Source organism: Aspergillus flavus, chromosome 1 (assembly GCF_009017415.1).
Source record: "Aspergillus flavus chromosome 1, complete sequence".
In the NCBI taxonomy this organism is placed as follows: domain Eukaryota; kingdom Fungi; phylum Ascomycota; class Eurotiomycetes; order Eurotiales; family Aspergillaceae; genus Aspergillus; species Aspergillus flavus.
The window spans coordinates 6,320,647-6,333,674 of record NC_092406.1 but is presented as its reverse complement, the minus strand read 5'-3'; the positions used below and the strand labels follow the sequence as shown (position 1 = coordinate 6,333,674).

General features: G+C 48.4%; 3 protein-coding genes across 3 annotated transcripts; all 3 read left to right on the top strand.

The window, feature by feature from the left end:
* The first annotated feature begins 102 nt into the window (after nt 1-102).
* On the top strand, nt 103-2,392 carry F9C07_2280357 (carboxylesterase). The gene is made up of 2 exons (XM_041287840.2): nt 103-1,767; nt 1,840-2,392. Exons 1-2 carry the CDS (start codon nt 365-367, stop codon nt 2,069-2,071), a joined length of 1,635 nt encoding a protein of 544 aa, XP_041139819.1. The 5' UTR covers nt 103-364; the 3' UTR covers nt 2,072-2,392.
* F9C07_2280356 (polyketide synthase) lies at nt 2,378-12,826 on the top strand. Its single transcript, XM_041287841.2, has 8 exons — nt 2,378-4,376; nt 4,458-4,581; nt 4,650-4,762; nt 4,820-5,255; nt 5,313-8,899; nt 8,956-10,134; nt 10,191-12,356; nt 12,430-12,826. Exons 1-7 carry the CDS (start codon nt 3,225-3,227, stop codon nt 12,285-12,287), a joined length of 8,688 nt encoding a protein of 2,895 aa, XP_041139820.2. The 5' UTR covers nt 2,378-3,224; the 3' UTR covers nt 12,288-12,356; nt 12,430-12,826.
* F9C07_2228992 (uncharacterized protein) lies at nt 12,314-12,671 on the top strand (the record flags this gene model as incomplete). The annotated part of the gene is made up of 2 exons (XM_071509837.1): nt 12,314-12,356; nt 12,430-12,671. 2 exons carry the CDS (start codon nt 12,314-12,316, stop codon nt 12,669-12,671), a joined length of 285 nt encoding a protein of 94 aa, XP_071366161.1.
* Nucleotides 12,827-13,028: the final 202 nt, after the last annotated feature.

Here is a 13,028-nt window from a genome sequence, read left to right as displayed (position 1 = left end):
TTTTGATTAATTCTTAAAACCGCCCTCCACATATTTTATCTCCCCCGTGCCGGTCGATTAAACGGACCAATCATATCACCTCCTCGTCACCTATCACACCTTACCGCAGCGCAACGAGTCGCGAGATCTTTTTCCATTAGTTGAACGAAGACTTGATCTTTTGCCCTATCATTTATTTTTATTTATTTCTCAGAGTTTCCATTCGCTATTATATATACTTTCCGTTATTTTCGTTAATGTCTTATGTACCTCAATATTAAGATTTCATCACTCCAGTTCGATTTGTAGTATACGTCAATAATATATTTTGAGATCCCGCATCTACCATTCGCGGAAAAAACCTCAAAAGACCACTAAAAGCATCATGGGAAATGTACTTTCGGGTTACCAGTCAGCTGAATGCGAAGTCGAATTGTTCAACAATGCCGGAAAAATTCGCGGCCTCCAATTTGACAGCAAATCTCGACGATACGCTGACATTCCTTACGCTTTACCACCGACTGGTGATTATCGTTGGCGAAAACCACGACCATTGCCAGAGTCTTTCTCATACTCGTCTCCGAATGGAACCCCATACGATGCGACAAAGTTCGGAAAGGTCTGCTTACAATCTAGTTACTCCGCCTCTGTGAAGAAACAACTTCCGCAACATATCTTTGGAGAGGACTGCTTGCGCCTGAATATATGGACTCCGGTCGGAAAGCCCAACGAGACGAATCCGAAATGGCCGGTGATGATCTGGTTCCATGGCGGATGGTTCCAGATCGGTGACCCTAGTCAGGAAGAGTCGATGGACCCGACCGAACTTATCTCCACAGGTCAGTTGAATGCTGTCTTTGTCGCGGTGGGTTACCGTCTGAATGTGTTTGGATTCCTGGCGGGTGAAGTATTGAGAGAAGAATCCGGCGGACAAGAAGTGGGCAATTACGGCCTTTGGGATCAGCGACTCGCAATGGAGTGGGTCTATAAAAACATCTCAGCCTTTGGCGGGGACCCAGAAAACATTACTTTGTCGGGACGCAGCGCGGGCGCATACGCCGTTCAGGCACAGACCTTGTATGATTTTCGGGGATCGATGGACGAGTCGGCTCGAAGTCATTTCCGACGGCTTGTGATGTATTCTAACGCGATCCCGACTCAACCCAAAACGCCGGAAGACTGTCAACCCCAGTTTGACGAGTTGTGCGAGCACTTTAAGATATCACCAGAAATACCAGGGCCCGAAAAGCTCCAGAGGCTGCGCCAGATTGATGCCGAGGAGTTGTGCGATGCGGTCATGAAACTGAAGCATCACACGTTCCGACCTGTTACTGATGGCGTTTTCATCCACCCTGGCATCTTTGAATACTATCGGGATGGATCATTCGCAAATGAGTTCAAGAGACGTCACCTGCGTTTATTGATCGGAGAGGTGCTGAACGAGGAAACGTTATACGCCGTGACTAATGGCCCACAGGCCAACAGAGAGTCGCTGGAGCTCCAGGTTTCCAATTATTATTCACCATCGACGACATCTCGATTGCTGCAGCATTACCCTCTTCCTGACTCCGACCGAAAGGAAGATTGGGAAGCTGTGTTTGGACGAATCATCTCCGATGGTCAGGTCCGGGCTCCGTCGCGGTTCTTGGTCCATAACTTACTACAACATGGGGTGGATATTAAGGATGTGTGGCGGTATCTTATTGCATACCGCATGTCGTTCATTACCGAAAAGGTAGCCCCTGCTGCGTTTGGAGTGAGCCACGCCATGGATAGACCAATATGGAAGTGAGTACAAGACATGGCAGATCCCGCGGTCTCCGTTTCCAGACGCACATTTTTCTAACGTTATTTATCTAGTTACTCAGTGATGCATGGCCCGAATCCTGCTGAGCGGCACCTAATGGACAATTGGATTCACGATTTGGTTGCTTTCGTCAACGGAGACAATGGCCACTCCTACGGCACGAAGGAATGTGACGAGTATAAAGTCATGACGCCGGATGGAAACATTGAGATCCAGAAGGATCCACGTTGGGATGAACTGCTGAAGTTGATGGATGTGTTTTCTGGCTTTTCATGCGAGAATTAACTTACCCGTGTCTAGTCAATAATGTAGTGCATATCGTGAAGGCTTCTCTGCAACTTGTGTGCAAAATCTTGGTAGTGATTACTTATTTGGAAATACCTATTACGAAGTGCGCCACATGTCACGTTTAGTATAGGCTCTCAACCTTTATATACAGGTTATATGTACTAAATTTCGCAGATTTAAGACAGCAGCCTCAGCCGAGAGTGATATAACTTACCAACATAATGGTTACCAAGGGATGTCCAGATATGCTCAGTATGTTAGGAGGAACAAGACAAGTGATCTCAGACACACCTCCGAGTATCATGTATATTGAGTAGGGATACAGCACATACTTCAAGTGCATGCTACCACCCTTGTCCACCTTGTCGAAGCGGAGTGTAGCTTGCTTTCGTAATGTCCAGATAAATCCAGATGTATCCGGTTCCATTGAACGTTACTCAGTGACCATATATAATTCTGTGTGTTGTAGTACCTGTGCTCGTGCCACGAGAACGGTATATCCTTTCGATAGAAAGTAGCCGTACCAGGAGGTCGAAATATCCCGACGTAGTCACCGGCACTCAAAGTAAGATGACCGGGGGTTGAAGGGCATATCGGGGGATTAAGCATATGCGATAATCTCTGAGGCTAAGCCATGGCTATTCTGGCCAGACCCGCCCAGTCAGAGAGGATAATAGGTATATTGCAGGTGCTTGGAAGACCGACGTTGTATCCGGGTCTACATAGGAGTTGCACTCCCTGCTCTCGTGCATATTTGTTGCACGGCCTATCTATAAGGCATGGCATCTAGATTGTGTGTGTGGATTATATGGAGGAAAAAGCACATTTGCGGGTTGTAGCATGAAGACACCAGGTAACGGCTGGAGAAGCTGGGCGGAACATCCGCCGAGAACCAACCACAAGATATGGAGGCTTCCACGCATAGAGAATATACCGCACGTCTTCTAATATGTACGACGTGATGGGGCTGAAGAGAGGTTGTATCGAAATTGCTCATTTACATAGTATAAAGTACCAATGACCTATTAGTTAAGGAAATATACCCCTCTTTTGTTATAGCTTCGCCTCTCTACGGTTGTTCCGTTTCAGTAACCGTTGGTAAATCACTCCCAGAAGAGTCGGCCTTTTTTGTCTAGATACTTCTGCAAGTATGGAACAATGCTGTAGCAATGTAGCATTTCCAGAAGCCGCAGAAGTTAAAGAACCCAACTCAGTCCGCAGGCCGGCTCCAGTCCGGTTGAACAGGGACAAAGTGACGGAGTACGTTGTCGACAATGTCAGGGAAGACCCGGTCCCCTTCCCTATCGCCATTGTGGGGATGGGAATGAGGCTTCCTGGTGGAGTAAGCTCTGGAAGAGAATTCTGGGATTTTCTTGTCAACAAGCGCGATGGCCTATGTAGGGTCCCCGAAACAAGGTACAACGTCGATGCATTCTACGACGAGGCCCGCGAAGGTGCTGTCCGGACGAAACATGGCTACTTCTTAGAGCAAGATATTGCGCAAGTAGACGTCGGGTTCTTCGGTATAAGTAAACTTGAAGCGGAAAAGCTTGATCCCCAACAGCGACTACTGCTGGAAGTAGTCTGGGAATGCATGGAAAATGCCGGCCAGACGAACTGGCAGGGTACGAATATTGGATGCTTCGTTGGCGTCTTTGGGGAAGATTGGTTGGATCTCTTGAGTAAGGATACACAGCAAAACGATAGATATCGGGTCATGAGCGCTGGTGATTTTGCGTTGTCGAACCGGCTTTCATACGAATATGATTTGACAGGACCCAGCGTCACAGTTCGAACAGGTTGCTCGTCGTCCATGGTTGGTTTACACGAAGCGTGCCAAGCAATTTACACCGGGGATTGCTCATCTGCCATTGTTGCTGGGACAAGTCTTATCATGAGCCCGACCATGACGACAACAATGTCAGAAAACTTAGTTCTCTCGTCCAGCGGAATCTGCAGAACATTTGATGCTGCAGCTGATGGGTACGGAAGAGGTGAAGCAATTAATGCAGTATATATCAAGCCACTGGATGATGCACTAGCCAATGCTGACCCAATACGTGCCATTATACGGTCAACGGCGGTCAACTGTGATGGTAAAACACCCAGCATTACCACCCCCGGTTCCAAAGCGCAAGAGAGATTGATTAGACGAGCGTATAAAAAGGCCCATATCGAAGGTGATGATATTTTGAAGACAGCGTTTTTCGAATGTCATGGAACAGGTACCATAGCTGGAGATACGGCAGAAACGACCGGCGTGGCCAACATATTTGGTGAGAAGGGAATATACATCGGAGCCGTACGTTATTGTTGCTGTTTTAATTCAGTTCAGGTTCTTTGATTGTTTTGAAGACCGCGACCGTTTGCTAATCCCAAACAGGTTAAGCCCAATGTCGGTCATTCAGAAGGCGCGTCTGGAATCACGAGCATCATCAAGTGCGTCTTGGCACTAGAGAATAAGATCATTCCTCCCAACGTGCACTTCCAGACACCGAATCCTAAGAGTGGGTGCTACATGGCGTTCTCTGGACAGATATGCAATATACTCACTCGTTGGGTTCTTGATATATAGTTCCCTTCGAGAGTGCCAAGCTGCAAGTGCCTGTGGAGCCAACACCGTGGCCGGCCGATAGGAAGGAGAGGATCAGCGTCAATTCATTCGGCATTGGGGGAACCAACGCTCATGTACGCATGCATACCTGGGAATGTTGCATCAAAGATCTGGCATACTAAATCTGTCAGGTTATACTAGATTCTGCATCTTCCGTACTGCGCAAAATAAGTCCAGAAGCACGATTGGCCTCCGAGCCAGACTACCAGCTCTTGGTTCTCTCGGCAAAGGAAAAGGAGTCGTTAGATGGGCAAATCGAAAGGATAACGAGGTATATCGAAGCTAAAACATCATGTTTGAATGATTTGGCTTTCACCCTTGCGCGAAGACGAGATCACCTGCCTTACAGAGCTTTTGCTGTAACTGACAAGGATGGATCTCTTCCGACATTTCAAAAGGCGCATTCCACGGTTCCATGCCCAGTATTCGTATTCACTGGCCAAGGGGCCCAGTGGCCCACTATGGGAATGGACCTTATGTGTAGATTCCCAAAATTCCGCGAAGATATTCACCAGATGGACAAGATCTTGACGGAGCTCAGGGAAGCGCCTACTTGGAGTATTGAAGGTATGTCATCCCCGGTATTTTAAACTGCGAACCCTCATTCCCACTGACCAAGGCCAGAGGAACTCTCTAAAGATGAGGCGGTTAGCCGAGTGGGACATGCTGAATTTGCCCAACCCCTCTGCACAGCGATTCAGATTGCTCTCGTCAATCTGCTACGGGGGTGGGGTATCGTTCCATACGCGGTGGTGGGCCATTCAAGTGGTGAAATAGCTGCAGCATATGCGTCTGGGGCTATATCTGCTCGTGTAGCCATTATACTGTCATATCTTCGCGGCCAAGCGGTAAAATCTTTGTCCACCAGTCATGCCGGTGCAATGGCTGCTGTTGGTATTAGCCCAGACACTGCTCGCGCGTTCTTGGAAGAGGGCGTCACTGTTGCATGTGAAAATAGTCCAGTTAGCGTCACGCTATCAGGGGACAAGGAAGCCTTGGACCGTGTTCTCAACAGAATTCGCAAGGATGATGAGAATGCAATGTGCAAGCGTCTTCGGGTGGATGTTGCCTACCATTCCCACCATATGCTGCGGACCAGACAAACTTACGAGTCACTGGTATCACCACATATTTGCCACAACAGCTCCATGGTCCCGCTTTATTCGAGTGTAATCTCAACGCCTATTACTGAACCGAGCAGACTTGATACCCTGTATTGGTCCCAGAACTTGTCATCTCCCGTTTTGTTTAGGACCGCAGTGCAGGGTCTCCTGGATGACAACGGACCGGTAAAGTTATTTCTGGAGATTGGTCCGCACTCTACCCTTGCTGGTCCCCTGAGGCAAATATTCCAAGCACAAACTAGCAAGAACAGAGCTGCCTTATATGTTCCTACATTATGCAGAGGAACTGAAGAGTGGCAAAGCCTACTGGCGACAGCCGGCCATATGTTTACGCATGGCATTCCTATAGACCTTAGCAACATTATTCCTAATGGCGCGGCTCTACATGACCTCCCCCCTTATTTCTGGAAGCATGGTGAGAGATTTTGGAATGAGTCACGTCTGGCAAACCATTGGAGACTACGGCAAGAACCTCACCATGAGCTTTTGGGCTCTCGGGTGCTTGAGTCGTCCAGTGTTGAACCGTCATGGAGGAATATCCTGCATATAGACCAGGTGCCTTGGCTTGGAGACCATAAAATTGGCAAGGATGTGGTTTTCCCCTGTGCAGGTTATGTTGCAATGGTGGGCGAAGCAATTCGCCAGATAAGCGAGTTAACTGAATACTCAGTGAGAAACGTGTTTATGCGCGCTGCATTAACACTAGAGACATCAATTGCAACGGAGATTATTACAAGTCTCCGACCAGCGAGGCTTGCCGATAATATTGATTCTGTATGGTATGACTTTACAATATCCGCCTATCAGAACTCCACGTGGAAAAAGCACTGTATTGGTCAAGTGAGGCCCACGTCGGACCAGAAATTCAAGGCAAAAAGGATCACACCATACTCTAGACTGGTCAGATCTGAGAAGTGGTACAACGCCTTAGAAAAGCGTGGGTTAGAATACGGTCCACAGTTCAGAGGACTTGAGCAAATCTCGGCCAGTCCGTCAAGTTATCAAGCTGCCGCGACGTTGCAGGATGATGAAAGCTTGTACGTGAGTCACTATTCGCTACACCCGATTATCATAGACGAGAGCCTTCAACTGCTCAGCGTGGCGGCAACCCATGGTATCCCTCGCCAAATGACCCGTTTGGCAATTCCGACGGCTATTGAAGAGCTTTATGTAGGCAACGGAAGAGGAACAATGTCACTCAATGTCTCCTGTGACACCTCGGGAGGCATGATGCGTGGAAATGCGGTGCTTGTTTCCGAGGACCAAGTGGTACTCTCCCTGCATCATGGCATTTTTTTCAGCATTCAAGACCCTGATATAGGCAATCCCCAGCTTCCGGTAGCTGCGACAATTCACTGGGGTCCTCACATCGATTTTGTACCTGCTGGAAAACTGTTTTCTTCATCACAGAACTTCTTGGAGGGTCGCCGTAGAGTCGTCAGGCTAGTTGGCCTTTATGGCGTGGAATACTATTATCAGACAAGGTCCTCCCAGCCCACACAGGCACATTTGAGTAAATGGCTATCCTGGATAACATCTAACTATAAATACATGCGTGACAACGCACCTGTGCTAGTGCCGGAGCTGAGAGACATCTGTTCCCTGAGCCCGGCGGAACGCGCTGCGGAGATCGAGGGTCTTAAATCCATGCAGCCACAGGATTTCGGCTATCCATTTTATGTCTTGTGCAGTCGGATTCTCGGTTCAATCCACAAGCTTTTGGGGGGGCAGCTGGAACCTATTGATCTTCTGGTAGAGGATGGTGCGCTCAAATATTTCTACGAGCAATCCGCCCTGAACGGATCCTGGCACGAATTTGCCTCCTTGCTTGGGCATTCCTATCCACAACTACGAGTGCTAGAAGTAGGAGGTGGTACTGGGGGGGATACCCTGATTGCCTTGAAGGGTCTCACATTGGACCACAGCAATAGGCTATATTCCACATATACATTTACAGATATATCTCCTGGATTCCTTCTAGAAGCAAAGGAAAGGTATAAGTCTTATCCGGCCATGGAATACGCTACCCTCGATATCAGCCGCGATCCAGTTGAGCAAGGTTTCGAGCCTGAAAGCTATGATTTGATTATTGCGGCCAACGTGATACATGCAACCCCGAGAATATCGGAAACGCTGCGAAATGTCCGCAGGTTGCTTGTGCCCGGTGGTCGTCTTTTACTGATCGAACTGGCCTGTACCATCCCAATTATCGACTATATCATGGGTATCCTGCCGGGTTGGTGGCTGGGTGAGGGCGATGGGCGAGAAGAGCGGCCGTATATGTCCGTGGACAAATGGCATGACAAGCTGTTGGACGCTGGATTTACGGGCGTGGAGGCTTTTAGGTATGATAACGAACCGCCGTATCATCTGAATGCACAAATCCTGTCAAGGGTGCCTAGTGCCAAGTCACCCGAAAAAGGAGAGGTCTCCCTTCTCTATCTCACTGAGATTCACGACTGGGCCCGAGAGCTCGCGAGAGACCTTGAAAAGGCGGGGTACTCAGTCCACTGGTGCACATTAAAGCAAGTTCCGTCATCTGGTGCAAACATAATCTCAGTAATTGACCTTGAGGGTCCCTTTTTTCATGAACTCTCGCCAGCCGACTTCGAAAGCTTCCAATCGTATGTTTCGCGCTTGGCAGATCGTCATCTGCTATGGGTTACGCGGTTTGTTCAAATGGAGTGTGACGATCCTAGATACGCGTTAGTGTTAGGCTTAGCTCGGACTATTCGACATGAGATTATGCCTCAGTTTGCTACCATCGAGATCGACCAAGTGGAGAGGGCCTCCCTCCAACCTGTGGTTCAGGTATTTGAGCGACTTCTGTCTCAGCTGGATGATCCTGGTGCGGCACCAGAATATGAATTCGCTGTCCGAGAGGGGAGTGTACACACTCCGCGGTTCCAGTTTAATTCGTTTGAGGAACAAGTCGGGGCAGGAGAGAGCCAAGGCCCGAGAATGCTGGATATTGAGGCCTACGCGATGCTTGATTCGCTAACGTGGACCTGTGCAGATATGACGTCAAATGACCTGGAGAAGGAGGAAGTTGAAGTTGACATAAAATATGTTGGTCTGAACTTTAGGGTGAGAATTACGTGCTATGAAACTCGTGCATATAGTAATCAATCTAACATTGATAGGATCTGATGGTTGTGATGGGCCTCATGGGGGATATGGCCCAGGTCGGCTTGGAAGCTAGTGGAATTGTGCGACGAGTGGGATCCGCTGTCCACCAGTTTTCACCCGGCGACAGGATCATGATCTCTCATCTTGGCCTCATGTGTACCCGAACAGTTGTACGGGCAGAACGATGCGTCCAAATTCCGGACAACATTTCACTGGAGGATGCTGCAACAATACCTTGTGTCTATGCAACTGTGGTCTACTCTCTCATAACCGTCGGCGGCCTCAAACGAGGGCAATCGGTTCTGATCCATTCTGCGTGTGGTGGGGTGGGTCTGGCTGCGGTACAGCTATGTCAGCTAATCGGAGCTGTGATCTACGCGACAGTTGGAAGTGAAGACAAGGCTCGGCATCTTGTAGACAACTTCAAGATCCCCGCTGATCATATATTTGACTCTAGAAGTTCGTCTTTCCTTCAAGGTGTATTGCAGAAGACCGATGGGCGCGGTGTCGATTTAGTGCTCAACTCTCTATCCGGTGACCTACTCCATGCATCTTGGCAATGTGTTGCGAAGCTCGGTAAAATGCTCGAACTGGGGAAAAGAGACTTTCTGGGACATGGCCTCTTGGAGATGGACAGGTTCCTTGATAATCGGTCATTCATTGGAATTGACCTCCTCCAGGTTCTCGATGAGAATATTGGTGTCCTGCAAGAAATGATTGGATGTGTCATGGAATACTTCCAAGAAGGAAAGGCGGGTCCCATCAACCCAGTTACTGTGTTCGATGCTGCCAATGTAGTAAAGGCTTTCCGGTATATGCAAAGCGGACAGCACATGGGGAAGATTATCGTCAAAATGCCAGACCTCCCTTTGGCTCTTCCGGTTGCCCGCGTTCACGAAATGGCCGCATATTTCCCCGCAAACGCGTCGTACCTTCTTGTCGGTGGTCTTGGAGGCCTCGGTCGTGCCGTTGCTACCTGGATGGTTGAGAAGGGAGCCCGGCATTTAGTCTTCCTTTCAAGAACTGGTGCAAATACTTTCGAAAGTAGCTCTTTTATAAAGACCTTGGAATGCCAGGGCTGCGATGCAATTACTGTTGTGGGCAACGTAGGATATATTGATGACGTTCAGCGTGCAGTTTCAGCGGCCAAAACGCCAATTGCAGGGGTCATTCAACTGTCGATGGTTTTAAAGGTATCTCAAATTGACTGCATTAGACTACAGATTGACTGATGATTTCTATCCCACAGGATCAAAGTTTGCACAATATGGTTCACGAAGAATGGGTAGCAGCGTTGTATCCCAAGGTTAAAGGAACATGGAACCTTCATCACGTGCTGAAGGATAAGCCATTGGACTTCTTCCTTCTAATGGGTTCAATGGCTGGTATCATTGGATGGCCTGGCCAAGCCAACTATGGCGCAGCGAATGCCTTTTTAGACGCTTTTGTAAAATATCGACAATCGCTGCACCTGCCAGCTCATGCGATTGACCTCGGCCTCATGGGGGACATTGGCTACGCTTCAGAGGCCTCCCTCGTGCCGACTTTAGAAGCGTCGCAATCCAATTCGTTACGAGTGCTTGACGAGCGGCAATTCCTTCGGGCAGTCGAGGTTGCGGTATTAGCGCAACGATTTCAATGCCCAAATCAGGTCGTTGTCGGGCTCGGAACTACCAGGACTCTATCTTCCGCAGACTTTGCATCGAACTGGATAAAAGAGGCCAGGTTCGGTATTTGGAAGAACATAATTGCCACCATGGAACAACCCGCAGAGGCCTCCAGAGCTGATGAGCTCAGGGAGCATATGGAAGCGATCAAGAACAACCCGTCACTTCTAGATCGGCTGGAGACGGAGGAACGGATTGTTATTGAACTTGGAAGATTAATCGCGTCCTACACATCGCGACCGGAAGATATGACTATAGAGGAATTGTCCAATATTCCAATCGATTCATTGATGACATTCGAGATTCGCACTTGGTTTCGCCGCCATGCAGGAATTGAGATTACGTTAGTAGAGGTCTCAAACTCAGGGACTGTCGGTGGGCTGGGTAAGATCGCTGTTCAGAAGCTGCGCGACAAGCACACGTGCAAGGGTCACAAAGGCAGTGAAAGCCAGGATGGTGACTCTGACGGAGCTGAGAAAGAGCCGAGTTACCATGATGACTTAACGCTTGCTAAAACAATGCGACCCATTTCTAACCACATTCCGGATTGGACCTCTGAGTCTGAGGGAAATGTCTTCTTTACTGGTGCAACTGGCTTCCTTGGTGCCTTCCTGCTGTCGGAACTTATCGCCCTACCACACATCAAGCAAATTGCATGCTTGGTTCGGGCAAATACATCCGACATGGGCCATACAAGAATTAAACAAACCTTTGCCAATTACGGGCTTCCAGTCGACTTTAGATCCAAGGTTATCGCAATTCCTGGCGATGTGACCAAAAGAAATCTCGGTCTACGGCCAGAAACCTTCAGTCACCTGGCGCAGTGGTCGAGTGTGATCTTTCATTTTGCAGGGTATGCCAATTACACCTTGCCTTACTCTGTTCACAGGGGCCCAAATGTCCTTGGGCTCCTCGAGACCCTTCGGCTTGCCAATACCGAGCGATTGAAGCCTATCCATTATTGCTCTAGTATCTCCGCGTGCGGTATCACCGAAAACCTCATTGGCCCCGTCCCAGAAGATGTCCGACCTCGCCCCGAGTCTCAGAATGTGGCACAAAGTATTGGCTATACGCAAAGCAAGTTTGTCGCAGAAAGTATTGTCTGGGACGCCATTGAGAATGGTTTCGCCATAGCCATATACCGACCATCACTTGTTACTGGGCACAGTCGTACAGGCGTATGTAAGAAGGAGGATATAATTAACAGACTTATGTCTAACTGTATTCGGCTTGGGTGTTATCCTCATCCACCCCAGCAGCGGTTCCACTTTATTCCGGTAGACTTTGCTTGTTCGGCGGTATCCCGGATCTCATTAAACAGGTCTAGCTTTGGCCATGCTTTCAATATCACCCAGCCAGAGCAAGACAAGGTCATAACCCTCGGAGAGGTCTACACTATCTTGAACAACTATTCCCCTACTCCTCTCGTTTCCATTCCTACCGCCGAATTTATTAAAAGGCTAACCAAGAAACGAGACTCACTGATTAAAGTGTCCAGTTCCATTCTGGCGGAGAGACTCGCCGGGCACAGGATTTGGTGGGATGATTGGGAGTATATGGCTGCTTATGGCACGGAGAACCTCCGCCGAGCGATGACTGATCACCCAGACATTATAGAACTCAAGCCTGTTCCCGAGCTGCTCAAGGTCTACTATAACTTCTGGTCGAGAGTTGATTGATATTATTTCTATACGAGATGGAGGAGATGTCGACCGATGTGATCGTGGGTCTAAGACAGCTATACCTTGGTAAGGCTCACTAGCTTCCTCGCCTACATTTTGCGCAAGGGTATCTGTTGTCACTAATGCGTATTAAAACCAGGAACTGCTTCTGACGAGCTGTTTGACATTGCTGTAACTCTCACGCTCATTAACAAGGCACAGAGGGCCGGGAAGCTGGGTCGATCTATCACTAGGAGACTCAAAGCCAACTACCTCGAAAACAAGCCGCAAGGAAATTCCCCGAAATACGCCACTTTGCACGACAGAGGGCGATGGGTATGGTATGAAGCGCCGGATCTTTGTAATCCTGTATATAAGAACAGCACCAAACGAGCACCATGAGGCTGGTGTTCTAAACGTTTATAGAGATAATAGTACCGTGTTGTTAGTAAGTATAGGCATATAGAGGTATTTCACATAATTACTCCGTGACTATAATTCTGTAAATCATTATTGTACAGATTATTAAACCATACCTCTGTAATATTCCTATGTCTCCGTAAATCGGTTACAGTTTCAGCGTCCCAACCCCAGCCTTGTGAAGTGCATTTAGCGACGACCAAGATTACTCATTTCTTGACCATACCCGTTTACCACGGACGTACCCATTATCTATACTGCACCCAAATTCCACACATGCCTCGTCTCTGGCCGCCTGTAGACAAGCTTTTACTCTGGTTCTAGACATATCTTACCGCA